This window comes from Diospyros lotus, chromosome 5, assembly GCF_014633365.1.
Source record: "Diospyros lotus cultivar Yz01 chromosome 5, ASM1463336v1, whole genome shotgun sequence".
Classification (NCBI taxonomy): domain Eukaryota; kingdom Viridiplantae; phylum Streptophyta; class Magnoliopsida; order Ericales; family Ebenaceae; genus Diospyros; species Diospyros lotus.
The window spans coordinates 2,289,768-2,317,542 of record NC_068342.1 but is presented as its reverse complement, the minus strand read 5'-3'; the positions used below and the strand labels follow the sequence as shown (position 1 = coordinate 2,317,542).

Here is a 27,775-nt window from a genome sequence, read left to right as displayed (position 1 = left end):
AGAGTAGTATCCATTTTCGAGAGAGTAGTTTTTGGACGAAGTCCTACGCTTAAAATTTTTCTCATAACTCTAATTTGTGACGAACAATCTTATTATTCTTATCTTAACTAGATAAATGAGATATTATTAGAAATATTATTCAAAACATAAGATGGCATCTAAACTCATCAATAAATAGAAACTCAACATGGGTATGAAGCCACATCACATATTAGGTCTAGTACTTGACTCACAGCTTGATCTTTCTTTTGTTTTTTTTTTCAATAAAAAGATTATTTTCACAACTTAAATATATAATTTTTTATTCACAAAGAAAAAATCTTAATAATTGTTATTATTGCGGCTCCATCCTATCTTCTGAGAGAGAAAATATTATCACAAATATCGTTCAAACACCATTTTCTAAAAGTTAACAAGAAGGCATCTAAATCCAACAAAAGATTGAAAGCTCAACAAGGGTATTTGGTGGACCACATCAAATGTTAGGTCTATAGTACTTTGTTTGCAGCATAATGTGTGAAGACTGGACTTTAGAGCAAGCCACAGACCTTGCGGGCATAGTGCAATATGTGGGTGGCCCTCCACCACATCTCATGCCTCATAATTCTCAGCTTTATAGTGTGCTAGACTTTGTATGTCAGCGTCAATGCTAAAAATTGTGGTCCTCCAAAAAGGACATGGATGGAAAAGCTAGGTGAACTTCATAATCAACCCTTAAATTCCCAAAAGCAATCAGCATGCAGGTTTCAAACATGATGTGGGTTCCATCTGATTGCTCAGTAGAAAGACACACACACATATTGCTCCAACATGTTTATCCATCTACCATCTATTCTGCACCTCAAATGTCTATTTATTCCATGCTACAATAAAACCCTAAAATATGTAAGTGCTGATTGCTTAAAAAGTAATACGGTAACCTTGATCTTCTCCAAGAACCTTATTTTGACATCAATTTCTCCTCGTGATTGAGTTTTCTGATGCAAATTGGAACAGGGAGGAAGCTGAAGTTGTTTGGCCTGGTCGGCCCCAGAGTCCAATAGGGTTCCTTGGATCCACATCTCAACATCCCTGATTTAAAGTTCATCCTCACCTAGCAATGGGATAATACATCAGTATTTATTATATAAGACAAGTAAAAGAGAAGAAAATCTAATAAAGCCCTCATCAATTCAAAATGTAATCCAAACAGTCCTTCGTATTGCAAAAAATCCAACAGTTATAATCCCATTTACTCTCCAGACAATCATTCAGTCGACTCCCTTATTGATGATTTTTTGAACTATTGAAGAAACCAGATACCCCACACGGTAGGCAATCCATAATATTTTGATCTACTGGGCATGTAGCTTATTCAAAATACTGAGCCGCTTTGCAATTATGCTGAAGTACTATATTTGGTAGAATGCATGTGTGAACAAATTCGTGAAATTAAGAACTGCTAGTTAATTTTCATGCATGCGTTTATATCATGAGCTCGTCCAGGATGCATCAATCAGGCTAACTAGCACAAACTAAATGGCAGGAAACCTTGCATGGCCATATATATATATATATTTTTGTTGTGGGGGGGGGGGGGGGGGGGGGGGGGTTTGTTGTCAAACAATACTGGCAGTTCGTAATTCAACCATCTCTGACTACAATGCAGTGGACAGATTATGTTTTATACCCGTGAACTCAGAAATGTATGCATTAAAATGCATTGACAGATCATGTCCATAAACGGAACTGATCAATTGTTGCACCATAAAATGGATCGGCAAGATGGGAATACCATCCCCAGGAAAAGCAAAAACATTACGCCATCTCCTGCAGGGAAAAAAAAAAAAGATGCACTGCAGCAACATGTTCATGCATCAATGCTGATATATGCTTCCCCATCTATATATATATATAAAAGGTGTTCCTTACTTCCTTTCCATGTAAAAAGGAAAACAATATTCCTTGCATTTTCTATTATTTTTACAAAAGCCATTTGGTTGCTTTTAGAAAACAATGTGAATTTAATTTTGTATGAAGACAACAATACTTATTTCTCAAAGAATATAATGTACAATATTAATAAAGACACAACAGAGTGGGAAAAGTTTTAAGGGATACTCATAATAGAACTCACCCGTTTTTATCATATTCCAACAGCATCAAGGAGCTGTGAGTGTTGCGACACAGAAACCAATGAGTTAGCAACAATGGCACCACTAGCAGCAACTGCTGGGACCCCGATGCCAGGAAATGTAGAATCACCACAGCAGTAAAGTTGGGGGATGGGAGTTGGATGTCCAGGAAAATTGCCTTTTCCAGCTTCTATAGCTGGCCCATAAGTTCCTCTATTCCTCCGAAGGAACCTTTGGTGTGTCAATGGAGTTCCGACCAACTTTACCTCACACTTCTCACGATCAAAACCTGAACCAAGTGCACGCTCAACAGCCCTCCACATTACCTGAATTTTTAGGATGAACAAAACGTTTAATAGGACAACAGTTGTCTAGTTTTGAATAACAAAGACAAATTATCTGGAAATAATTGGATGCCACCAGAGCATTTGAGAACTTCAAAAGGAGAACAAGTCAGCTGAAAGAAGGAAGCTAATAGGAAACTCAGAATTAAGTCAATAATATTCAGGAGTAACATAGAAGAGTGAATTAATCACTTATCAGAATTAGTGACCCCTTGATGATAAGTAATTACTAGCAACATTCAGAAGCAAAAACATATGGTAGTTCAAATATGTCACATCACATAGTAAAGTCAAGGTGCATAAATCGATGAGGATTCTAGGTATACCTTGAGACTCACAACTCTGCACTAGAGAAAATGAAAAGAAAATCAAAACTTATGTATTTTGGTCATGAATTGGGCAAGTTAAATTGGAAATAGGGTTTCCAATGAATGAATCATGCTTTGAGATGCAAAATTAAACCTTAAATTACCTAAAAACAAGTTACAACTGTCTATCTCATTGTTGTAGTCAATACCTCAGCTAAGTTTAAAAACTGGCATGAATTTCTGCATCATTTTTAATTGTCAATGCATCATCACAAGTTAAATGAACTTACCCTATTATACCTACCAATGTTGTTGAATTTCTCGGTTTCCATGTAGAGCATTTGTCATGAATGACAACATAGAAAAGATAATGACACAAAACACCAGTAAGCATACCTCAGATCTTTTAGTTTTGAGTTCCTTGTATTCTGCGCTTCTACGATCAAGTCCTTCCCAAAGTTCAAACGGTTCAGTTCCTGGTGTATATGCATGTAAAATATGTTTCCCAGGGGGTGCAAGATCTGGACTAAGTGCACTAGGTACAGATATCAAAACAACATTTTGATCAGCATCAACACCTCGATCCCAATCATTTACAACTATATGATGAATTCCCAAATCCTCACGTATGCCCTGACACATAACATATAGGTCAAATGTATTTATCATTCAGAATTTCAGATAATGGAAAAATACACCCAACATGGTAAGATAAGACCTGCTTAAAAGGATTACTAGCACTTACATTCATATTCTCCATGCCACAGATGTAGACAGAAAAGAGAATAAAGACATCACTACATAACATATCCCAAAGGATAGTCAATAATCTCTTTAATTTGTTGTTGTAACAGGAAACTTTAGAGTTACCCCTAACCACTTTGTGAGAGGCCTTGTAGTTTATCCAAGCAGTACCAGTTCATTACTACAATTTGTCATCCCTTCTCCACAATTTTTAGAGATAAGTATCTCTATTTAAAGAGTTACAGTAGACTCTAGAAGATCGTACATCATCACCAAGCATTCAATGCACTTTTATTGAGCCTTATGTCCAAACACTTGCATGTACATGGTAATGCTTTCACTACAACATGCAAACTTTTAAGTGCCAAATAGTGCATGTGATAAACTCTTTTAATGTGACTAATGTCATTTCACATAATTCTTATTATGTAAATTTATAAATAAGAGAGCAACTAAGCACTTTTTTTTTTTTTAAATTCATAGAATATTCAACCTTTTTTCTTTTTCTTCAACGTGAAAATCATTAATGATAGCCTTTACCATGTCAATTATATCATTTATGAGAAATTTTTAAGGTTCTGCCATAAGATTAGAGAGGCAATAACAATAGGAGTTTGATATTATTATCATGTCTAGAATTATAATATCATCAAGGGAACCCTCTGCTGAATAAAAAGGTAGATCAAACCCAAAGATGGAAATTAGGATATTAAGAAGCATAAGTGGAAAGGTAGCAAAAATATATAACTGGAAGCATGTGTTTCAGGAGAAATTGGTAATGGCAGCAGGAGCAACATGATTCTATAAATTTAGTGATGATTGTTGGCTTGTTTTAGGCAATCAGTTGCATTAAAAATTTTTAAACTCATGTGCGGTGCGGGAGATATATAAACATGACAATGTACAAAGAATAAACAAAGTGCACACGGATAGAGACAATGATGCAAGAAAAGATCTGAATCAGAAATCTTATGAATCAAATGTCATATCATGTTAGGCAACCACTTGACACAACAGCTTTCCAGTTTAGTCATCCCCAATAACAACAACAACAATCTTAAGCCTTAATCCCACTAGTTAGGGAGTTTAGTCATACCCAACAAAGACAAATAAATAAATCACTTAATAAATATCAACCAGGTTCAAGTTCAAATTGCAAAGGACTTGAAGAAGAAGAAGATAGGAAGTATGGCTTAGGGTAGTAAGATGAGACTTGACACCTATATAACAGAAACTATGGCCTGTAAACAGCGGAATATGAGAACAAAATTTTGTAACTGACATTTTAAAAATTGGTTGGAGTTTGTTGACATCATACTGTCTAAAAACACTAGGCAGAGATGTGGAAGTCTAAAAATGAAGTGTAATAAATTAAACATACTTTTTCCCAATAAACCGTATGGGGGTTAATAGGTACAATAATCACCTTTGCTTCAAAACCCAAATGAAGATGCATAAATGATTCACATTGAGGAGTCATCTTGATCCTGTCCTGGTAGGACTTTGGGATGACTTCCTTTGGTAACAGATTCAATGTGTCCCACATGGATGCATTACTAACGACGGCCTTCTGAGCACGTATGAACTGCACAAACACTTGGTTCATCAATTAATGAGTAACAAAGTAATATATCCAATCTGAATCAGCTAATCATATTACTTCACTTAAATCCTTTGCTCACTTGACCACTTCTTAGCTTTACCCCTACTGCTCGACCATTTTGAACAACAATATTTTCCACATGGCTCCTCAGAGAGATCCGTCCACCAAATTTCTGTATTCCACGCACAAGAGCATCAACTATTGCCCCACTACCAAGAAGAGGATACTCGAGAGTGCAACCTGGTTTGTACCATTCCGCAAACATGTATATCTGAAATTGTTGAAGGAAACTTTCTGTATTAACAAAAGCAAAAGCACAAGCACAAGCAGAAGTACATTTCCTAAACATAAAAAAAGTGATACAAAGATGTTATCTAGGGAGAAGTAAATAAGGAGGGAACAGATTAACTTTAAGAAATACCTGTTAAATTCACAAAACACTTCAATAAAACTAAGAAGTCATCCGTATGAAGAACTTTATGACTTTGTATATGAAAATGAAAGAGATTAAATATCAGGACTCTCTCCTTTTCATCTTTTTATGGTATCACCCATGCAAAGTTGGTTGTGCATTGCCTTACTTAGAGTACATACTCTAAATGTCAACTATCTAAGTATTTTCATACTTCATATGTAAATGCAAGATCAATTTGTTCAATTCTTACTCTTATCAGGAAGATTCCATGCTTAAACAGTCTAAAAAACCAGGACCTTGAATAAAAGCCATGCATGAAGGGCATTTGCAGTGCATGAGAGACTGCTTTGTGAGGTTAGGGGAGGATTGTCTTTGTATGCAACTTACCTTGTAAAGAGATTATTTCCACAATTGAACCCATGACCTTTCAATCATAAAGGAGCAACTTCACTGTTGCTACCAAGGCTCACCCTCAGAATATAAGTAGCAATGCATCAGAAAAATAGGTTGCAAGAGCATTATAAATAGAACTAAGAATATCTCCCTCTATCTTTCCTGTGCGTTGGGGGGGTAGGGGGCAGTGAACGAGCTGTGGTTCTTTTCAATTCACATGTTGCATTTATAATATTTGCACACGACTACACATACACCAGTAAACATGATAAAAATTTAGTTAAAACAAAATCAAGAAGAACTCAGATGCAATACCATCTCTGCCGAGAGTATACCATTAGATTTCACTCCTGCAAGTAAGAATGACAGAAGATCTATCCAGTTACGTATAAAAGGATCTTTCAGTTCCAGCGAGTCAATGATTTCTGAGAAGGGTCTGAGAAGTTTTGTAGCACCAAGAGCTCCCTGAGGTCCCATTTGGGCAAATGATTTCACAAGAGAGGGGACATATCTAGCAGCAACAGTGGAAAGAACACCCAGATCACTGCGAATAGATAAAGGAGGCAGAGCCATAGCAGCTGCAGACAATGGAAGTATTGTATCCTGTAGGGAAATGCATGTCATATATGAATATAAGAGAAACAGTTGAGAATCATGAATGCAACTTCCGTAAATCACTTCTCAAGACCATTGACCAATCTACCGATCAACTTTTTGTATTTCATATGGAACTAAGATTTCACAGGGACACAGTGAACAGCCTTGGATACAAGTAGAATTCACCAACAACTTTGACTTGTTATCAATTTTGAGAAGAAAATGCAAGCATTTATTTTCGTGTATAAATTTTGAGAACAGAATGCAAACATTGATTTTCATTTATAAACTCTCTCCCTAATGCTACACCTGCATATTTAACAAGAGAAAAAGACTAACCAGGAGTAGAATATATATGAAATACTCACAAGAAGTTTCTTCCATTCTCTGACAGCATCAAGACTGGCATACTTCTCAAGGTCCTATGAAGTTAGTAGAAGTCATATTAAGAGACCATAACAATATAGCCCTTAATTGAAATGTTGTTTCAGAAAGTTCATCTCAGCCATGAAGATGATGCAATTGTGTATATGGGCGTGAGCATTGTATTTATGGGTGTGAGCATGTCTCCTGATCTCAATGTTAAAGTATTCTTAAGTGCATAGCATTCACAGAAGAACTAATTTTTTAAATCATTCATCAGAAAGCTTATTTACCTTGGCCATTCATCTTGTAAAAGTAATAAACTAGTTCCGTGCTTGCATTTACTTTTCCCCAATAGAGTGCATACAATCATGACAATCACTTTCTACATTACTGTGTATAATTTACCGCCACAGAGTACCTCATCAAGAAAACTAGTTTTTTCTTAGTTTTGTCAAATGATTCACATGAGAAGTTAAATTTAAGTTCTAGCATCAGTATTAACGACTAATGTACATGCAGTCAACTTTTATGGTATCAATTTATCCTAGTAAACCAGTCAATCTCTTCAAATGACCATGCTGAACTGTATTTCCATCATTCAGGTTCTCCATCCATCGAAAATTACTTGTATTTTCTTTCTTGTCATGATGGATAAAAATATTTGTAGGTGGTAAGATGCATCAAGTATTTTGGGCTACTTGTATCAGCACCACATATCCATGTCAAAAACAACACTATCAAACAAGCAATTGTGTAAGCAACCGATATGTCTGACTCTGTCCTCATTGATGGTTAAATCTCATCAATATCTAAGCAAAACCTATAGTTAACCAGATCATTATTGCACAGAAGATGAAACCTCCTCAGTTTAGCAAGTATTCCATCAGAACAGTAGCATGAAGAATTGAGATAAAATAGAAAATAATATTAATAATAAAAGAAGACAATTTGAGAGAGAAACATGACTCAGACAAAATTAGAGAGAGAGATTATCAATGAAAAATAATAGGAAGAAGACTAAGAAGTTACGGTTTATCTGAATTTTTTTGTTCTCAAACCTAATTTCTTCTTCTTACAAGGGGTTATTTTTCAAGCCTTTCAAGATCCGCATTTCTAGTAATTAACCTATGTTGCTACCCTGGCTCAAATCCTAACAATCAAGGACAAAAGCATCATATAATTAGACTCCAAATGTATCAATAGATAACAACAGATTACAGGATGATAAAAAAGGACCACTCATAGTCATAATGACTCAATTAACAGTATTTACTGACTTGATAACAAGTCCAAAATAATTCCCATCTTCTAAAAGTTCCACCTCAAGTTTTAAAAATTCTTCTAGTTTTGAGATGACATCTGATGTACCTCATGTCTCCAGTGGCCTGATAGTTGATGTAACAAAGATTTTGTAAGAATCACACCAAATTCATGATACAAAAACAATACATATTAGGAGAGAGAATAAAAATAATTAACAAGGGAAAGGGACCCGGAGGGGGGGGGGTTGATTTTGCAATTTGTTGGCCATGAATTATTGTCTTCTCATGCGTCAAGTTATATCATTTGATCATTGCATATCATATTGGTCTAGAGTATCATATTTAATTATAGACTGTTAATTTTTCATGGGGTTTAGATATCAATTTTAAAAAACCATAAAATAGCTGTAACCATTTCCTTTATAAAGGTTAATAAGAATTACATTAAAAGAACCTTTTATTGCCAGAAACTCAACAGATTCTTAACAAAAGCAATTATGGGTATCATAGTTACCCTGAATTGTTACTGCTTAGCATATTTCAAAAATATAAAATCCAAAAGAGTAGCCAATATTACGACCATGAATCAGAACTACAGTTCATGTCCAATGAATGTGAAGATATCCCACCTGAAATCACAGAACATGAGGGAAAAAAAAGTTGTTTAACAATAGACCACTCACCCATAAAAACATCAAAATAAGGTCAAATACACCTCCCTGCATGATCTCCAATTGTTGCTCCTTTTTCCTTATTCCTAATTTTAGCAGCTTTCAAATGAGTGGACTCAAACTTTGATCCAGTTCTTGTTGAGCCTTAAATGTCTGGTACTTAGAAGAAGACAAGTTTCTAAAATATGACTTTGGAGAAGACAAAAATAATTTTACTTTGGTTTACTCTTTGGATAAGACAGCGTGGATTTCATTGCTAGAACATTAAATAATGCAAGTTTCTCTTGACAGCATCATCTATGAGACATACTGCATGTAAAAATAGAGTTTACCTTTTCCAAGAAATCTATCAGAGGAGCAGGAACTCTAGGAGCATTTTTCATGGAGTTAAAACAGAGAATTATTGTAATGTTACAAACAGAAGTAGATACTGATAGTCCACCTTAAAAAATTCTGTTGGGCCTATGCGTGATAAGAATTCACCTTCAGGTATGTAAACCATCCAAGAGTCATAATTGGCACAAGGAATTGACTCACCCAAAGCATCCAGAACCTGCAAGTAAATGGACCCAGTAATTATACTTCTTTTCATATGGAGTGAAGAATCTAACTCGTTGAATTCATTGGAGATAGTGACAAGTCAAAGTGGTTCTACAAGAAGTCCGAAGGAACCCTTCCACTTTACCACCACCATTGTTTCTTTTTTCATTAAATAAGCTGCAACCAAAGCCAGACCAAACTATAATGCTAGGTCATCTTTGTTAGACAGTTGTAATTGACCATGACCATGCCACCATATGGAGACTGTTAGAATATCTTCAGAACATTACTAGAATATTGCTAATATATTTTGTAGATCTTTTATATATTCTTCGTAATCTTTCCATAGTTGTTTACTGTTTTTTTAGGTTTGTATCAGAACCTTAAATGTAATAGAAAAAATAGCCTAACCATAATGATAACCAATACAATCAATAACCTAAAAATGATGAGAACCAGATAAGTCTCAAAATCTGCTTTCAAGTCTAAAAATGAGGATTGTGTGTTTTTCCTTTTCATCCCCCCCCCCCCCCCCCCCCCACTTCTAAGTCTGAGGAAGAGGATGCCACTCAGTAACCTTTCAGTTACATTTTTCTTCTGCTATAGATTTCAAAAAGTTTCATTTGGAATTGTCACTTATGGAAGCTTTTATAATTGCAGGCAATGCCTTGGGTTGTTTAGTCTATCGAAGTTCTTTGTATTAGACTAAATTATATTTCATTATTCAGTTTAGCCATTTCCAGCCATCAATAATTATAACTTCAAAAATAATTCTATCTTTTGTATTGAACACCACCAGGGCCCAACTACAATGTACAGCGTAGTTAATTGTTCTTATCAGCAAGAAGAAGCTAAATAACACCTAAACACAGATAGGGCTGAGTATGTAAGCGGCAAAGCAATATTAAAAGACGATTTACTTGTGCAAGAGGATTAGCCTGAGGACCTCTTGATTGGAAACCAGAGAACAAAGATGGACCAGAGTCAAATTTGTAGCCCTTGATCTCAAATGAGTGAGCAGCGCCCCCAGGCAAATCATGGCTTTCTAAAACTAAAACATCTTGCTGATATCTAGATAGCAGTCCTGCACAACATAGTCCACCAATACCGCTCCCAATTACAACAACATCTGCCTCTGGCTTGCCTGCAGAAAGTTCCAGTTACAACACTGTTCCTTTAGAGGCCCTTAATGATGCTACAGATATTTTGAGTCTAAACTCTAAAGAGTGTTGCAATTTCCATGCGAAGCTTATATAAGTTCACAGATTTTATCCCATAGTCATTCTACATCTGCATGACATGAAACTTTCAAATGACAAAACAACTAAATTCAATAGCAGTTCACGTTTTACATCTTCTCTAGCGTCGCCCAAACTACCACAAATGACCGAGGATGCAAGAACCATGGGAGGAGCCATAAAAAGCAGTACTGGACTATCAGCTATTAAAAAAACAATGGACCCTACGAAAAGGAAAACACAATGAAGATTCAGCCTATGTTGTTTTGACAATTTTCAGGACATACAATGGTTAGTCAAACAACATCTCATTTTTCCTTCACCGTGGTTACCCAAAAAAACTATGATCTATATATTAATAGACAATACAAATCACATGTGTGTGTGTGTGTGTGAGTGAGAGAGAGAGAGAGAGAGAGAACCTGGAATCGATGTAGTTTGAGTTGCAGGAGGGGAAGAGACCCCAATGCCGCTAGCATTTCGCGCCAAATTCGACTGTTTTCTGCCGCGAGATTTACAAATCGAATTGAGAGTAAGAGACTGGTGCTGCAGAAAGTTTGGCAAAACTGTACTTAATGCCATGGAAGGCAGAAAAAGGAACTGCGAATTCACAATCGAAAACTGGTGAATCGAAGCGAACTCTCTTTGCTTTGGCAGAGGAGAGACGATGAAGAAGCTGACGTTTCTGCAATTCAGAACCGGCCACGTCGCCGACAAAAAATATCGTTGGCTAATCCATCCTAATTTTATCTTATCTTTATCGACCCACCTAATCGCCACTGCTATCTTCATTCTAATTTATCAAAATTGTTACGTTCCACACATAATATAAAGTTGATATGACGCGAACAATATTAGAGGGGACGTACCCCCAAGCCCTCTGCATGCCCGTATTGGGCAAACTAATTTATATCTCATTTTTATGTATATATTTTTATAGGTTTTTACACCGTACAACCAATGCTTAAAATCAAGATCTTAAAATATTATATATGGTACTCTATTAAGTTGTAATAATATTATTAGGGGTGCGCATTCGGTTGGTTTGATAATTCAAATTAAATTAATTGAAATGTTATCAAGAATCGAATCGATCGAATAGATTTTCAAATCTTAAAAATTGAACCGACCGAAAAATAAGAAGCTTAGAGGAACTTACCAAAAAAATCGACCAAACAAGCAAGCGGTAGTACTTGAATTGAAGCCAAAAAGAAAAGTCAAGGTTGGTTGGAGCAAAAAGAAAGGAGAAGAGTTAGAGTCGGCAACGATAATTAGTAGATCAAAATCAAATCGAAAGGCAAAGGGCTAGAAAGTCGGAGACAAAGGTAATGAATGAGATGAAAAGTTGGGATTAGTCACTGGTTGAAACAAAGAAAGAGGGGGAGGGTCAAGGTTGGTTGACGGTTGAAACAAAGAGGAAGAAGAAAGGTTAGGTTGGGGTTGGTCGAAATAAAGAGGAATATGAAGGGTCGAGGTTAGTTACAGGTCATGGGTTATAGCAAAAGGATTGGGAAGGCCAAAAGGATCAAGATAAGTATGAGATAGGAGACCTAAACTACTTAAAAGGAAAAGCAAAAATGTCAGTTAATATATTCTTTTGTTCTTATTTTCTTCTTCAATTATTTTGTTCTGTCAAACTGTTTATTAAAAATAACATCGTTTGACATTTCAATCGATTTAGTTATTTTGATTTTTTTTCAATATAAGAACTTAACTGAATCGAACCAAAATAACTGAAATTGTCAAATTCAAAAATCGACCCAAATCAACCTTCAATCGAATCAAACCGACAATTTCAATCTGTTCAGTTTAGTTATTTCGATTAAACCTGAAATACTGCACACCCTAAGTATGAAAATAAATATGCTAATGCATGTTAAATCTTAAAACAGATTTTAATTGGAATGAAAATAAATATGCTAATGCATGTTAAAATTTGAAAAGCGTATTCCACCTCACAATGCATAGTCTTTGTATTTCTTAATTCTATTTATCATATAATCATCTTCTTTGTCTGGTACTAAAATAAATCCCCACTCACTATCTTTTAAGTGTATTTTTATTTTTAATATGAATTAAATAAGTGTGAATAGTTGATAGATATTCATTAAAAACAAAAAATAAAAAATTAAATATATTACCTAACAACTGCAAGAATGCACGACTCACAGCAATTCGCAGTGTAGGAATAAATGAAAATTGACGGACTATTGGGGTAAATTGCCAAAATAAACGAAGCTTACGGGGCTTGAGAGAAATTCAGGTAAAATTTGCACGTATTGCAAAGAGCTGGGGCAGGAAGGGAAATTCGAGAAGATAACTTTATTATTTATAGATAAGATTCAGGTGAGAATTCAACAAAATATAAGGTAACATAACAATCTGAGGAAGAACGCCAGTAGTAGTATTTTGCTCATCATGATGATAAAAGAGAGAATTCAAACAACATGAAGAAAAGACAGAATCATCCAAAGGTAAGGAGCAAAGAATTTAAGAGCAGTGTCCAAAAGGAACAAAGCTTCTTCATATAACATATATTATGTGCATATATTCCATTTCTGTTCTGCTGCCTCATAAACCACAACACACCATATGGATTAAGAGAAGAGACTCTCCAGATCCAACTTCCTCTCATATTCCAGTCACCCCCCAGTTTGTACTTGTACAAGTCAAAGATTAAAACCATATATATTCATTCCTATGCCCAAGGTGGCTGCTACCAGTCTCAAACTCTCAAAACAAAACCCAAATTCTTCAGTTACAAATTAAGACGACCCAACTATGTGCCCTGGGGCTTAAAACAACACAGCTCGCCAACGGCATCGGGGCATCATAATCAGCTCAACGAAGCATTGTATATTTAGCAACGTGCAAGCAATATACGCATCTATCCCAGATCTGTATTTACAGTTTTTACAGAAAGCAAACCCCTGTGAACTAAGTATTCCCGATACCAGTTCTGTCAATTGCAAGAGTGAGATAGATATACCATAGCTCCTCTTTGCAAGCAAAACCCCATTCAAGGGTTGCGTCTACAAAAATTGTGTTGTTATATAATAATGGTGTTGTTTCTTCTCCCAGCTTTGCTTTCGTTGCTCCCTTTCTGCCCACCTTTGACTTAAGTAATCAGCAGACTTTCAACCCCCCCAAATTGCAAATACACCAATTTTCTGCAGCATCCAAGTTACCTGGAGTTCCTCCACGGTCTCGTAGAAAAACCATTTTTTCCTTGACAAGCGGAAATAGCCTCCATCCACTAGTATATACATTAAACCAAGACGGTAGAAGTCCAGTAATTTCACTGCAAACCATTAAATGAGACAACCATAAGATCAAGTAATTAGTATATCTAAATAAAGTATTCTTTTAACCACCATAGACAGAGAAAAGGCAATACACATAGATGAACAGACTCTTCACAAATTATGTAGAAGATACCATTCTTGTCTCTATACAAGTAGACCTACCTCACCCACAAAAAGTCCCAGCTGGGCATACAAATACTATATAGTTATTCATTCATTAATTTGGCATGTAAACAAGCATCCTATACGGATTAAATGATAGTCAGTCAAAGCACTAAACGATGATTCTCCTAGAAAAAGAGACAAACATAACCACCTTGCCTTCCACCAAGTTAGGTGTTAATTGATGATTCGTTGTATAAAGGTGAGTTCTAGAGGCACATTGGGCTTCTAAAAAGATGCAAAACATTGAAAAAGAATCCATTCATCCAAATATTTATGGTTTCTAAAGTAGTAGCAGTTCTGTAGGGGGTTCTGTTACGACATGGCAGACTTGGAAGGCTTGGTGTGGCTCTACTCGTCATAACTTGTCACTTTTACCTCCTGGAAGGCAATGCTCAGCCATTCACCCAAGTGAATCCAGCAAGCTAGCCTTGTCAGGTGGTCCACAACGTGCCCACTCTTCCTCCATCAAGCCCCTCATTTTAAGGGACTCACTCAGCCTAGCAAACACATCAGTGCCTCAAGTTGGACAAAGTTAATCACCATCACCAGCCTCAGGCAAGAGAAACCAGCCTCCCAGCAAGACATAGAAGATGCTGCAACACCTGTCCTTACGTTACTTTCACCTCACAATTGCCAGGATCACTCTCCGAAACTTTACATTATAAAGAGGCTTTTCCCCCTCATTGCCCAAAAAAAAAAAAAAAAAAATTTCTCAAACATGCCAATATACATACCCAAAGGCCTAGGGTTCCTCACCTGCCTCTCCATATCTCTCTTAACTGGTGTGGTTCCTCCATTCCGACCTTTTAAGTGGTCCCAACACCCAAGACCCCTAGATCCTTGTCATTAGTTCCTAGAAGGCCTTGCTTGTTTAGGTCCACTCTGATGTAAGTATCCTTCACTTACAAAAATACATGACTATCAAACCAGAGGTTGTATTATAAATGTTAAACTGCAACATATCAAAGACTCAATCCCCATTGCGAAGGGGCCAGCTAAATCAACTTAATCCCCTAGCACATCATGAATCCTAATTAACCTAGGAAATAAGAATTAAGAACATAACATCTTAAACCTTACTAAAGTAGGAATCCAAATAAAACTAGAAACAAAGCTCAAAATTTAAACGACTAAAATTATAAAGTTCTCAAATAATTAGCATTCTTGATCTCCATCAAAATTACTTTTTTTGTGGTATGCTAAAAGGAATCTGAATTAAAATAAGCACATCAATCGGGCATCCCCAACTGTTTAAATTGGCAAGGTAATCAGTAAAAGAAAAAGATAATCATTATCCAAGAAGCACACAAGTAAAATTTATTGCTCAATATGACATTAATTTGTAGTATTCACTTTGTTAATTTCTGCAAGCATTTTGATTTCCTCAGCCAATGTCATGTTCCCTTTCACATAATATGGGAAAAAAGGACAGGAAAAAAAGGCTCACCAGTTAAAACAGCCCTAAGAACCAGCACTTGACTTTTGAACCCACACTTGTTTCTGCATTTCAGTAATAATTAGAAAATTGCAAACAGAAAAACCTGATACCTCAAGTTGACCAAGAATACCTCATGGGAACCATGGGCAGAAGAACCTCCTCTCTTCAAGGGCTTCCCTTCACTTAAGATAGAGGACCTATCAGTATCCTTCACACCATGAACAAGACCCCTACGACCACTGTGTTTATGGAAACCTGCATAAGTTAGGGTCTGCATGAGTTGTGGCATGTGGCATGAAAGTGTTGGGGAGTAGATGCTCAGGCATTCATATTACACAAACAAATATGCATTATAAACTTTTGGGGGCAAAAAGGCAAAACTAACCATTATCACTCACACGCCCACCGCCAACAGTTTTGACCTCCCCACTCCTTGCATTTGCCATGTCAATTTTTGTTTCTCCATAACCTGGTGAGAATAAAAACATGTAATAGAATGACAACAAATACCTAACCAACGAAATAACAACAAGATCTGCAAATGCAGGCTATTCCAAGTTTCACCACCCTTACTTTTAGTTTGTAAATGTGCCAATGTGTGCTTTGCAGAGAGAGTTGGACATGGGAGGCACCAGAGAAGAATTTTTTAAAAAAAAAAACAAAAAAAAAACAAGGAGAGGAAGGGTAAAAATAGGGGGAGGTCAGAAAAATAATTGCCATGTATTAAAGTTGTAAACATTCCTGGACCATGGTCAAGTAAGGACCACCTTCGGCAGAATTAGGCTGTAACCGCATAGACCGAGAAGCAGACAAAGATAAAGATTCAACACTAGCAGGAGCTCCATCTGAACGGCGAAGGGGAGCCCAAACACCGCGGTCAGGCCTATCCTTGTTCCTTGTATGTCTGTCATGCTTCTCACTGGGAAAACCATGTGACTCATCCCCAATAACCTTGTCTTCCAGTGCTCCGTTGGTATCCTTTGAGAATAGTTGAAAATTCTGGGGTCGAGGAGGCCTTTTCTCCTTTTCCAGATTTGAGAACTTGGATTGCTGTTCAGAATGAACTGCAGATGATGATTGACTTTGGCGAGCATCCTTGTTTAGAAGTATGCTTCTAATTATCCTTCCACTGGCTTCACGTTGCTGGTTTTGTTTAACAGGACTTGAACCAAGTGAACTTTTAACAGATGTTGCACTCTTCTGCAGTCCAGCCACCTATAGCAAGAATGAGAATATCAGCAATAAGTTTTATCAATCTAAAGATGAACAGAGAAGTTATAATTCTCTTAAAGAAACATGATGATGAATGCACAAGCCCTATGAATGAACAAGGAGAAGCATAAATCTAATATATCATACAACAGCATGACATATATATATATGTTCTACGCCAATACGGGCAAAACACAATTCTCAGGCTCACACCAACACCCCTCATCCAAATTGGGCATCATAGGCATGCCAAGATACACCCCCCTTTCCTACCCTGTCACACCAGAGTCAAGTTTTTATTTAATGTATTTAACAATAATTTCAAATTTTGATAGAGCCCAGAACATAATCTCCAAATCAAACCAAACCAAATTAACTGATTCCGTTTGGAAATTCAGTTTTAACCAAATAATGCTCACCTCTACATATGAGTATTTGTATCTGCACAAATATTTTCTCACCCATACATACATCCTATATTTTCTTTACTCATATAACATCTATCTGTAAAGGGAAAAAAAGAAAGAGAAAAGGAAGATTGGACGGCAACCCAGTGGGTTGCTGGGTGGAGAAGAAGAAAATGGAAGAAAAAAGACAGATCCATGGCCAGCGGCAAAGAAGCAGCAGGTGAAGAAGAAGGAGAATATGAAAAGAAGAGAAGCAGAAGCTAACGAAGACTCTGATTGATGGGGAAAAAAATGAAAAATTGTACAAGAAAGCCAAACATGGAACACATTTTTCAAAATTTGGAAACTTGTTGTCCTGTCTTTGAAAACATAACATATACCGAATAATATTTTCTTGTCCCCCTCCCCCCCCCCCCCCCCCCCCAAAAAAAAAAAAAGAAAAAAAAAATGGAAAACAGAAAAATAGAAAAAGAAAAAAAAAGAGGCCCTAAGTCATTCATTGCCGAATTGGCAGGCCAAATAATTATCACAGCATATAAATAGCAATGGATATAAATGAAGTGGCAGAAGAGGGCAAGGCTGCTTGGCAATGGGCAATCTTATGATAGGCTACATTACTAGGCTTGTAGCAGCAAGGTGATTGAGGATGTTTGATGCAGACCCTGAAGTCATGGAAACCAAAAAGAAGAAAAACCCATAACATGAAAGTTCCAATTGACAACGAACATTTGAGAAAAAAAATAATCATGGGGGGTTGGTAAATATATCCAAGAATTAAATTGTAAGCATAGAGGATATGCACACACCGACATAGTAATTTCCAAAAATATTATGACACAAGTCCTCACCGTAGCAGGGAACCCCCAATGAACAAATATTTGATATGTAAATATGAAAATGTATCTATTTCTTTATTTTTCCCAATGTAAACACATTTATATCCTATTATTTATTATAACAAAATAGGAAAAAATTATTTCACACCAAATAATTAGGAAACAAATAATTAGGAAAACGCCACTAGAAATTCATGGTATCCATTCTAGAAAACCATTTTCCCAACAAAATTGGCAAGTTAACATTGTTTTATTTTTCATTGATCTGATTTTCAACTCTTTTTTTAAACTTAGGGTACTAATTTGCTTTAGTGGATATATATGTACTATCTACACAAGTCCCCAAAGTATTGGACAAGTATTCAATGCTAAAAAAAAATAAAAAAAGGTATCTAATGAATAATCCAGAAGTGTTTGACAAGTTTCAGGGTCAAACAGTAGATGGCATCTAACTAGAAGCATTTGTATAGCACCCCTTCTGCATCTCTGTGCCTTCGGCAAAGCCACCGTGAGCCGACTGGGAAGGTCACTATATTCACCTAACATAAGGTCTTCAAAATGCCAAGTATGCATCCTCAAAATACCCCTACTATACAGGTCATGACATGGTCCTCGAGTAAGGCATCCCCACGGCATGCCATTAGGGGGGACCCCTTGGAATATTCCCAAAATTGGCTCAAGTTTGATCAAAAACGAGATTTCAAGATGGCTCACCCTGAAGTTTAAGGAATTTAACCTCACTTCACAGGCATTTTTGTAATTTGAGCTACAAGGACAATTTGGTGTATCAGTGCCTTTATTATCACACCCCCATTATTTTCCTCTACTCCATTTGTTTTACTTCAATGGTTGCATCAAATTTCTTCATCAACTCAGGCAAAAACAGCCAAATACACGGCACAGAACTATGTAAAGCTGTTGAACGTGGTCAAGGGGACTTGCAAGTCTGGCTGATTGCAAGAAACAAAGTCTTACAAGAGGAATTTCTTTCTCTTTTCCCTTCAAAAGCAGGATTTTCTTCTTTGGTGTATGAGTGCCTCCCGATATTCCTGAAAGATCAGTGTTGAAAGACAACATATTTAAGTACATATACCATAGAATAATTACCAAAAAAAAGTCATAAACCATAAACCAATAATACGCTTCAAAAACAGGCATCCTATCCATTTACAATTAATAGAAAATAATATATTCATAACAGCAACAGATTGACTAGATAACGTGGATCAAAACATGTAATGTGATGAACAGAAAAACTTGTAGGTTGTACCCAAAAAAAAAAAATGATAACAGCTACAAAATCTGCAATAAAATGGACTTCCCACTTAAAAACAGCCACATTTTCTCCACTTAAATTCTGACTAGACATTAAATTTGACATTTCATCCAATGAAGCTGGCACCAACACAAAACATTCCATCTTCCAAGAGCTACTGGAATCTGATGAGTTTTTTTATAACATTTTTTAAAAAATAAAAAAAAAAATACTAAGACCAAACTTTTTCCCAAAATACTACTGAACCTTTCAAGTTATCTACAAGGACGACAAAACTGACAGCTGACCCAGAGTTTGGTAGTATCTTTCATGTCAGCTACAAGAAAGACAAGACCAACTCTTCTTTGAAAGAGGTGTGGGTTCAACCAACAGTTCTTAGAAAAGAAACAATGGCTGAACCTTGCCTGAATCATGTTGATGCGTAAGTTGGGAAATATTTTTGGAAATAGTATGGGATTAGTAGTACTTTAGGAATTATTTAAATGGTGTTATTTTTGAAAAGATAGAAGAAAGAACGCAGACCTGATTGGGCATATCACACATTTATCTGCAGGCAGCACCTCACATTCCTTCAAGACAGGTGAAAGATGGAATGCTTTATTTGGAAAAGAGGGGTGGGCTAGGTGTAGGAGAGGGAAAGTTACATAATAGGAAGGAATGAAAGTGAGGGGAACATAAAGGAAAATAATGTAGCCTCATGTTATTTGGATAGAGAATCAAAGGGGAAGGAATGGTAAAATACAAATATAATAAAATCATACTCTTCATACTCAAAATATTACATGTATAAATTTATAAGGTACAGAGAATTATGAGTTTAATTATAATGCCTTATGGTTGATTACCAAGCCGCAGAAAACCAAAAAAAAATTGAATTTAATGCCTTGGTTATTTAAAAGATGTATTAGACATTAAAAAATGTTAATAGGTAATAAAGTATACTGTGCAAGAGTAATTAGAGTTTTACTTCGGTTAAAGATAATATTGAAATTTTGCACAAATAGTAAGGATAAAATAGTAAATTAATGAAAAACATTATTGTTCATGCTCCTTCCCAGTTCCTCCTCCCTACACCCCAAATTGGGATGTGCAAGTAAAACTGGGCATGGACAATAATGTTTTTCATTGTTCAGGTGGCCTCCCCTTCCCTTCTTTTATAAATTACTCTCCAAACAACAGTAAAATTTTACCCTCCCCTTCCCCATTCAAACGCAATGTAACAGTGCTTTTGCTTTTTGGATCTCATGCTTTTCAAACCCAAAAACAATCAAATCCAGGCAAATGATAACCTAAACAAACCTGACTAGACTTGAACAGTATTATTTCCTCCAAGAACTGGTACAATCTCAAAATTTGTCCCAAAAAGTTTACATTTCAATAAAAAGAAGAAAAACAAGTGCCCCAAAGAGCCAAAAGAACGGAGTGAATAATTATTACCAAATACCAAAAAAGGAATTGACAAGAAAAACTCCACCCACCAAATCTGGACAAAGAAGGGAAATACATGGTAATTTGTATAAGCCGTTCCTATGATCAAAACACCAAAGTTTATCTTGGAAGAAAGCAATCAAGATAACCAAACTTTAATAAGAGTGTCTATTTTCACAGAATAAAGCAAATCAAAGTAATACAACATATTAAGAGCATTCCCTAAAAACTTGCAAGGTTCTAATTGAAATGAATCTATGGAACAGGATATGTTTATATAGAAACTGCTTCAATTAATATAGTAGTTGTACCTGTGGATTAATTGTTAGATCTAGATATTTTGGCTGTATTTTTAGTTGAGACAAGAAAAGATTTATATCTCATAACTGGAGGACCTTCAGTACTTCCTTTTTTCACCCCAGGAAGAAGATTTCTCCATTATTCAAACAGTAATAAATCATGTTAGAAAAATATCTTATAGCAATCAGCCTTATCCCAACAAACTTGGTAGTGGTCAGGCTTTACCTTGTCCTTGATAAGATCCAATTCACTTTTTGACTCTAAAACCTCTACAAAAAGGAGGCTCCCTCTATTCTGAAGTCATCATTGGCCATATTGCCTCACTCTCTACTGATAAATTGCTTCATCCTTCTCCAGGTCCATTCTTCCCCCTTGTCAATATGTGTTTCTCCTAGTCAGCCTTTATTCATTGGTGTTTCGGGTATAATTAGTAAAAAGAAAACCTGTCACTTTCAAATTCTTCAAAGTTCAGATAATCCCTCTACTTTCTGAACATAGGTGGTCTTCTAAGAGCATGCTCACACGGGCAGGTTTTTTGCACACTCATGCATTGTAAACCTCCCTTCTAATGTGACAGAACTCTATATGAAAACAGGAAAAGGATGCTCTTACAAGCATGTGATCATAAACAAGAGAATCATGAATACATCAAAACCATACTCCAATGTGATAACAAAATATCATAACAGGTCCCACCCAGTTCCTGTCATAGTTGAATAACATGCAGATTTCCAAGTAAAGTCAATACTTTAAAAATCCTTTGATTTCATGCTCCTTGAGCTTATTATTCAAGGTTAGAATCTAAAACTAAGTTTCTGCATGTGCACAAAAGAAATTATAGTGCCTTAAACAAAATACATCTCCACTAATCAACTAAGAATCCAATAAATGAGTCATACCAACTTCCTCTTCAAAGACCTCAGTTCCAGATGCAGCAGCTAAAGTAACAGACTTGTCAGATGGCTGCTGGTCATCACTTTTGGAGAGCACAATGCTTGTAGATTTGTCTTTTCCACTTGCACTCTTTGCAGGATCCCGTAAAACATACTGCAAATCAGATGAAAAGAAAAATTAATAACCCTTCCATCGACCTTAACCGTAGCATGGTCAGGAATACGATAAACAAAATGACTCAGGATTGGAGAACTAGTCTAAACAATGAAGGTTCAGAGAATCCCCTGAACCTAAAGAAAGATAGTATTCTCTTAAGAGCACAAAACAATAACACAATAAATGTCTAAACATGTCTTTATTTTAATAAGAATCAGAGAAAGTAATCGCTGTTTTTTAAGTCAATGCATGAAAAATTAATTGGATAGAACCTTTCTGCCTCACTCAACATATATAACTTTAAGCAATAGACAAGTAAAAATGATAACTCTTACATCTCAGCTGACAAACAATAACAGCTCAGATTATCTACTTCAGAAGGTATGAAATGATTTCCTTTAGGAAGACTGAAATAAGTTAGCTTCTTTTCTCCAAAACAATCCATCAAGCACCCTCTTTTCTGCTATGACCAATAAAGCACAGACACCCTAGAGGCTGTCAGGCCGGCGTGTCCAACACACCAGCAATACATCTTGGACATGCTCATGTGGCATGCCTGGCTCGATTTATTGTCTTTAAAAAGGATAAAGCCAGGGACATGAGTAGGATACACATGTCCTTATGCAAACACGAAGACTCAGAGAATAAGAAGTTTCCAGTTCTTTTTAAGTTCTTTTTTGCACAACTCATCAGTTTCTTGACTGTAGGACTATTCAGTTTTCAGACTTCAGGCTTTTATTCTCTTAGTCTTTGTTTGTTGTCTGGACTGTGAGGGATGAGGGTCAAAGACGACTGGACTGTAAGTGACAACCAGCAAGGGATGACTGGACTGTGGGTGACAACTGGTGGCAAGCGGTGACTGCAATGTTGGGACTGGAGTCTGAACAAGTAGTGACTGAATTTGGCAAGGACGACTAGACTTTTTGGTTGCTGCTCGGCTAATACCGATGAGTTGTGAGACTTCCAACTAGATTCTTGATTCTTCTTGATATTAATATATTTTGTATTTTATCACTGGAGAGGATTCTTCTTGATATATATAATGTGTTTTATTTTATTACAACGGATTCTTCTTGATAAATTAAATAGACTGACCATATTGTATTTTATATCTATATATATGATACTTCTCCAATTATAATAGAAGGTTTTGGGAATCTTAGAAAATGAATTTTAAATGTTTTAGAAGTTTGGAATATAGTTTTGATACTTTATTATGCCATTAAAAATATAAAAGTTAATCAACGTAGCCCAACCATGTTGCATCCTACCTTTTTGGAAAATGCCACGTCCCCATCCTGTGTCTGTGCTTCATAGCACCCATAACATTATGTCAATCGCTCAGGTATCTAATTCAAAACTGAAGCAAGTACAAGGACTTGATCAAAATGCGCATAAACAAATTACATAGAGTTGGCAGATTGACCATATGGAACTTGTTTCTATCTCTTTCCATTTCTCAAAATCCAGCAAATAAGCACAAAACAATTAATTACCTCACCAAAAATTACCAAATCAAAATTTATGTGGTCCAAAACTATGAAATTGAAATTAATTACAATTAGGTAGGTAAGAGCTAGATGCTTTTGCCATCACAAAGAAACTAATTGTTGGAATAGCAAAGTACCATCGCTGTAGACTTCTTGGAACCTCTTCTTGATGAAGAACTGACATTTCCAGATGATGATCCAGCAGTTTTTCTGTTTAGCTTCCCATTGGACAAAGACCTCTGTCATAGAACAGTACCATAATCAATACATTCTTTACATATAATTTAGTAAAGATCATATAAAAGTTGATAGTTAAGATGAGGGAATAGGGATAAGGGTAAAGGACATGATGAAGATATGCTAGGATGAACTTTTGAGGAAAAAAAAAATATCAAAATCCAAAAAAAAGTAATGAATGCATTATTCAATAAACAAAAATCTATGCAAGCATGTAAAGAAAACAATGTTATCCATTTTTCACAAAGCAACTAAATCTTTCACATAATCTAAAAATAAGAACAAATAGTTCATAATAAATAAATGGCATGCCCTAATGTCTTACTTCCAGATGCCTAAACAATTTGTAACAAATTGAAAGTTGCAAGGTTCAGGTTTTGAAGATCAACAGCAGGTCTATCTCTTTCTTACTTCTATTTTCAACTGCAGCTGCTCTGAGTTACCGATTTGTTTCACCAACAACTATTAGTATAGGCAATAAAATCAGCTGAAATATAGAACAAATTTATTTTAACTACAATGGTATATTTGGACATCTATACAAAATTTCCAATCTCTATGACCTATGAGTCCTTCAAGAGGCCAAAGCAATCAAACAAGGAAAATATCTTGTCACCTAAGAAACAAGCTGTTCTACCATAATAGCATGCACAGAGAGAATGCCAAGATGAACATAATAATTTTCCGCATGGAACAATTATATGCCCTGAGTATATCAGCAAGGAGAAATATACCACACAATAAGCATCAAATATGCCCGATCACATGCATATACCAACAGATTGATACTTATAATAAATTTCTACCCCAGTTCCACCCTTGGAAGCTCTTCTCTGACGAACAAAATCCATCAGTGGTGTGACTATAGGAGCATCCTTTGCAGCAGCTGGAGAGAGAAAAAGAAGAATTGGAAAAGTAATCCGTTAACAAATTACTGTCACGCCATTTGTAGACTCTTCATCTCTCAAATTTGCCTTCACCACAGGAAAACATATATGGCAACGAAGTTTGAACTAACCAGATCGTTCAGCTTCCCTTCTCTCTAGTTGTATCTCTGCACTAGGAAGATATTCCACGGGCTTTGCAATAGATTCAAGGAACTCAAGATACTCAGGATCTGGGTTAAATTATGAAAAGTAATTACAATTACAGAGAGAGAGAGAGAGAGAGAAATAATACAGACATAAATGTTGCAGCAAAATTGCACGCAGAGTAACCATTCTGGTACCTTTAAATATGGTCCCTTCACGCCCGTCTTTCTTGGAGCACTCCTTTGGAACACGTTGTGAGGGGGCATACTCAACAATTGCTTTAAGTTGAGCACCTGCAGAAGGGAAGCTGATGAGAAACTGAATTTGGGGAGAAATAATCAATGCAAACAGTATCCAATCAAATTTTCTCATGACACAAAACAGCTCCACTATTTTAATCTTTCATTAACAGCTACTGATTGTGGAAAGGGAAAGCCCCACCACCATGTTCGTACATGAAAACTTGAATGATGAAATAGTATTGTTACAAGATTTTATATCCCTAATTATTTATCCAGAAAAGAAAATAAGAAGGAAAGACTTGAAGCATCCAAACTATCTCTTCATCATATATATTCAAGGATTACCCTTCTCATTGACAAAAACATGTCCATCAAAGAACTCAGCAAAATCAACAACATCCTCAGGTGTCTTGAAGTCAATGTAGGCTCTAGAATACGATTGATGCTTCTGGCTGCAAAATCAATTGAATAAATAAAAAAGTATGGAACATACTATGCCTGGGACAAAAACTATGATTCAAATGTCTACAAGTAATTAGCTCTATGATAAAATGATTGAATATACCCTAAAACACAAAATAGAAAGTATTTTCCACATAAATCTTAGTGTTCATAGTGAAACATGTGTTAGATAAAATTCAAACCAATGCGGTAAAACAAGGTAATTGATCCTTCCGTATTTAATGAACTTGGTGCAAGCAGATTCAAAAATATTACAAATGTATGATGCACAGAAAGCAAAGAAGAATACCCAAATCTGAGTTGCAATATAAGATATATTACTTGAACTTCTACCATGAACTGACCATTTTTCCTAGGGCCACGGCTGTGCCCATTCTCCCCATAACCATATATCTTACTAAACATCTCCCGCCAATAGCTTTCATATCATTTTCTGCCATCTGCTTAAACATAAACTGGCAACAACAGGGAACCTGTATAGTAATTAGAAACACGGCGATCCCTTATCCATTATACTTTTACAACCCATTCAGTTGCAAAAGCTATGGACACATTCACGAAAAAGCAAGTCTTCTGAATCCTCCCAAACCCAATATCTATTCTAGCGTAACCCCAGAGTAGAGCAGGCACTGAGAAATTCGCCTACAAACCATTAAAATTACTAATAGTGTGCGTCTCCTTGTTTGGGAGAGACAACGGGAATGGAACACATTCAATGAAAATGGAAGGAGACAATTTCCATCCATTCTCCCCCAAACCCCTAATTTCTAGTCTCCCCCAAAATAAACACCCATTTTCCAAAACCCTTCAAAAATCTAACAGGCATCGCTTGCCTAAACCCAAGGAAAACAAGTAATCAGATTACCGATCAAGCACGCTGTCGGAGCCAAATAAATACAGGCCGTCCCAAAAACAAACACACGAACATAGACGAAGAACTCCAACCTGCTCCTGCCGGGGTGGAAAGAAACCCAGTTGTAGCGCCCAGGAAAGCGGCCGTCGATTTGCTGGGCGAACGCGGCCTCCGAAATCGTCGGCGGCAACTGCCGGACCACCACCTTGGTTCGATCTGACGCGCCCTTCATGCTTAAACCCTAGAAACCTGACTGTTGGATGGCAAGTGAAGAATCAACGAAAGTAGTCGCGCTAGCTAATAAACCCTTGAACAACCCCTCAATCGCATCTTCTCTCGCTGCCGAATCCGTGCCCTAGCCCCGAATTCGCCCTCGAATCAGCATTCAGGCAAAGAGCAGAGCGGCGAAGAGGAGAAGAGCGAGGATTGGGATTGGGAGGAGAGAGAAGAAGAAGAAGAAGAAGCGAACGGGGGAATTTGCGTTCGTATGAATACGTACGCTGCTGAGTTGATAGTTTTGAGAGAGAGAGAGAGAGTGAGTGTGTCTGACGAATTCTTCTCCCTTTTTGTCTCCTGAAGACACGTTTATACATGTACGGCCAAATACGGATACAAAATACATGAAATATAACAATATTACAATATTATTATATATATTATAATATAATAAGATAATATATTCCTTTTTTTCTCTCTTATTTTGTTACCCTTCTTGATTGTGTTTTAATAGGTAATGATTAAAATGTAATAAAATTTTTTATTTTTAAATAATATTTATTTATTTATTTTATTTTTATTTATGTTGTTATTAAAATATAATAATAAATTTATTTGATTACAAATATCATTGTCAAATTTCTTGAATTTACAAGAAATAAAATAATCAGATAGTACAGTAATATTAAATCAAATTTTATCACATGTACAAAAAATATATATATGTATATATAAAAAATGATGGAATAAGAGAAAGAAATTTGAAATCTCTAGACTTATTCAACCTAACCATTGTTGTGCAAGAAGTTAATCATGCTTGAATTTGTATAAAAAAAAGAAAATGACAAAAGATAGAGATAAAAATGTCATCACTAGAATTGTTAAAGTTGTAATTAAACAGAGTCAAGTTAAGCACTGATCAACTTAAGGTCAACTCACGAACCAACTTTCAAGTTCTAGCTCGAGTTCATACTTGACAAGTTTATAGTGAATTTGAGCTTTGATTCATTCAAAATATTTTTAAAAACATAATACGTAAATAATCAATAAATAATAACTTCAAATTATAATATCATTTACCATAATTTAAAGTTTGATAATTTTATACTAAATAATATGGTTATAAAATTATAAATATATTTATAAATAAACATATTTGCAAATTTCTAATTAAGTATGTTTATAAATTTGTAATCGAATATATTCACAAGTTTTAACAAATTGGCGTTTAT

The 27,775-nt window shown here is 35.9% G+C and overlaps 2 protein-coding genes across 3 annotated transcripts; both read right to left on the bottom strand.

Moving 5' to 3' along the window:
* Positions 1–370: 370 nt before the first annotated feature.
* LOC127802652 (prolycopene isomerase, chloroplastic) lies at positions 371–11,402 on the bottom strand. The gene is made up of 10 exons (XM_052338586.1): positions 11,018–11,402; positions 10,278–10,501; positions 9,260–9,370; positions 6,887–6,940; positions 6,237–6,524; positions 5,193–5,384; positions 4,937–5,095; positions 3,163–3,399; positions 2,117–2,440; positions 371–1,093 (listed from the first exon to the last, which is right to left on the bottom strand). Exons 1-9 carry the CDS (start codon positions 11,385–11,387, stop codon positions 2,126–2,128), a joined length of 1,950 nt encoding a protein of 649 aa, XP_052194546.1. The 5' UTR covers positions 11,388–11,402; the 3' UTR covers positions 371–1,093; positions 2,117–2,125.
* A 1,682-nt stretch (positions 11,403–13,084) lies between these two features.
* Positions 13,085–26,871, bottom strand: LOC127802361 (regulator of nonsense transcripts UPF3-like). 2 transcript variants are annotated; one of them, XM_052338119.1, is made up of 13 exons: positions 26,420–26,871; positions 25,358–25,464; positions 24,968–25,063; positions 24,758–24,856; positions 24,546–24,625; positions 23,640–23,741; positions 21,862–22,009; positions 18,934–19,007; positions 16,271–16,718; positions 15,889–15,972; positions 15,634–15,758; positions 15,513–15,565; positions 13,085–13,896 (listed from the first exon to the last, which is right to left on the bottom strand). In XM_052338119.1, exons 1-12 carry the CDS (start codon positions 26,557–26,559, stop codon positions 15,527–15,529), a joined length of 1,542 nt encoding a protein of 513 aa, XP_052194079.1. In that variant the 5' UTR covers positions 26,560–26,871; the 3' UTR covers positions 13,085–13,896; positions 15,513–15,526. The 2 variants fall into 2 exon arrangements, with proteins under 2 accessions (XP_052194079.1, XP_052194081.1); XM_052338121.1 differs by lacking the exons at positions 13,085–13,896; positions 15,513–15,565 and having other exon boundaries at positions 15,889–15,976; positions 16,249–16,718.
* Between the last annotated feature and the right edge of the window lie 904 nt (positions 26,872–27,775).

What these genes read in the sequence shown, in the direction of transcription:
- LOC127802652 (XM_052338586.1), bottom strand. Translation starts at nt 11,387, where the DNA reads ATGAAGATAGCAGTGGCGATTAGGTGGGTCGATAAAGATAAGATAAAA. An exon ending in TAAAGCTAAGAAGTGGTCAA is followed by an intron (nt 5,096 to 5,192) that starts GTGAGCAAAGGA and finishes GTGTTTGTGCAG; the next exon opens with TTCATACGTGCTCAGAAGGC. An exon ending in TCAAAACTAAAAGATCTGAG is followed by an intron (nt 2,441 to 3,162) that starts GTATGCTTACTG and finishes CTAAAAATTCAG; the next exon opens with GTAATGTGGAGGGCTGTTGA.
- LOC127802361 (XM_052338119.1), bottom strand. Translation starts at nt 26,559, where the DNA reads ATGAAGGGCGCGTCAGATCGAACCAAGGTGGTGGTCCGGCAGTTGCCG. An exon ending in AAGGGAAGCTGAACGATCTG is followed by an intron (nt 24,626 to 24,757) that starts GTTAGTTCAAAC and finishes TTCTCTCTCCAG; the next exon opens with CTGCTGCAAAGGATGCTCCT. An exon ending in GGTCTTTGAAGAGGAAGTTG is followed by an intron (nt 19,008 to 21,861) that starts GTATGACTCATT and finishes CTGATCTTTCAG; the next exon opens with GAATATCGGGAGGCACTCAT.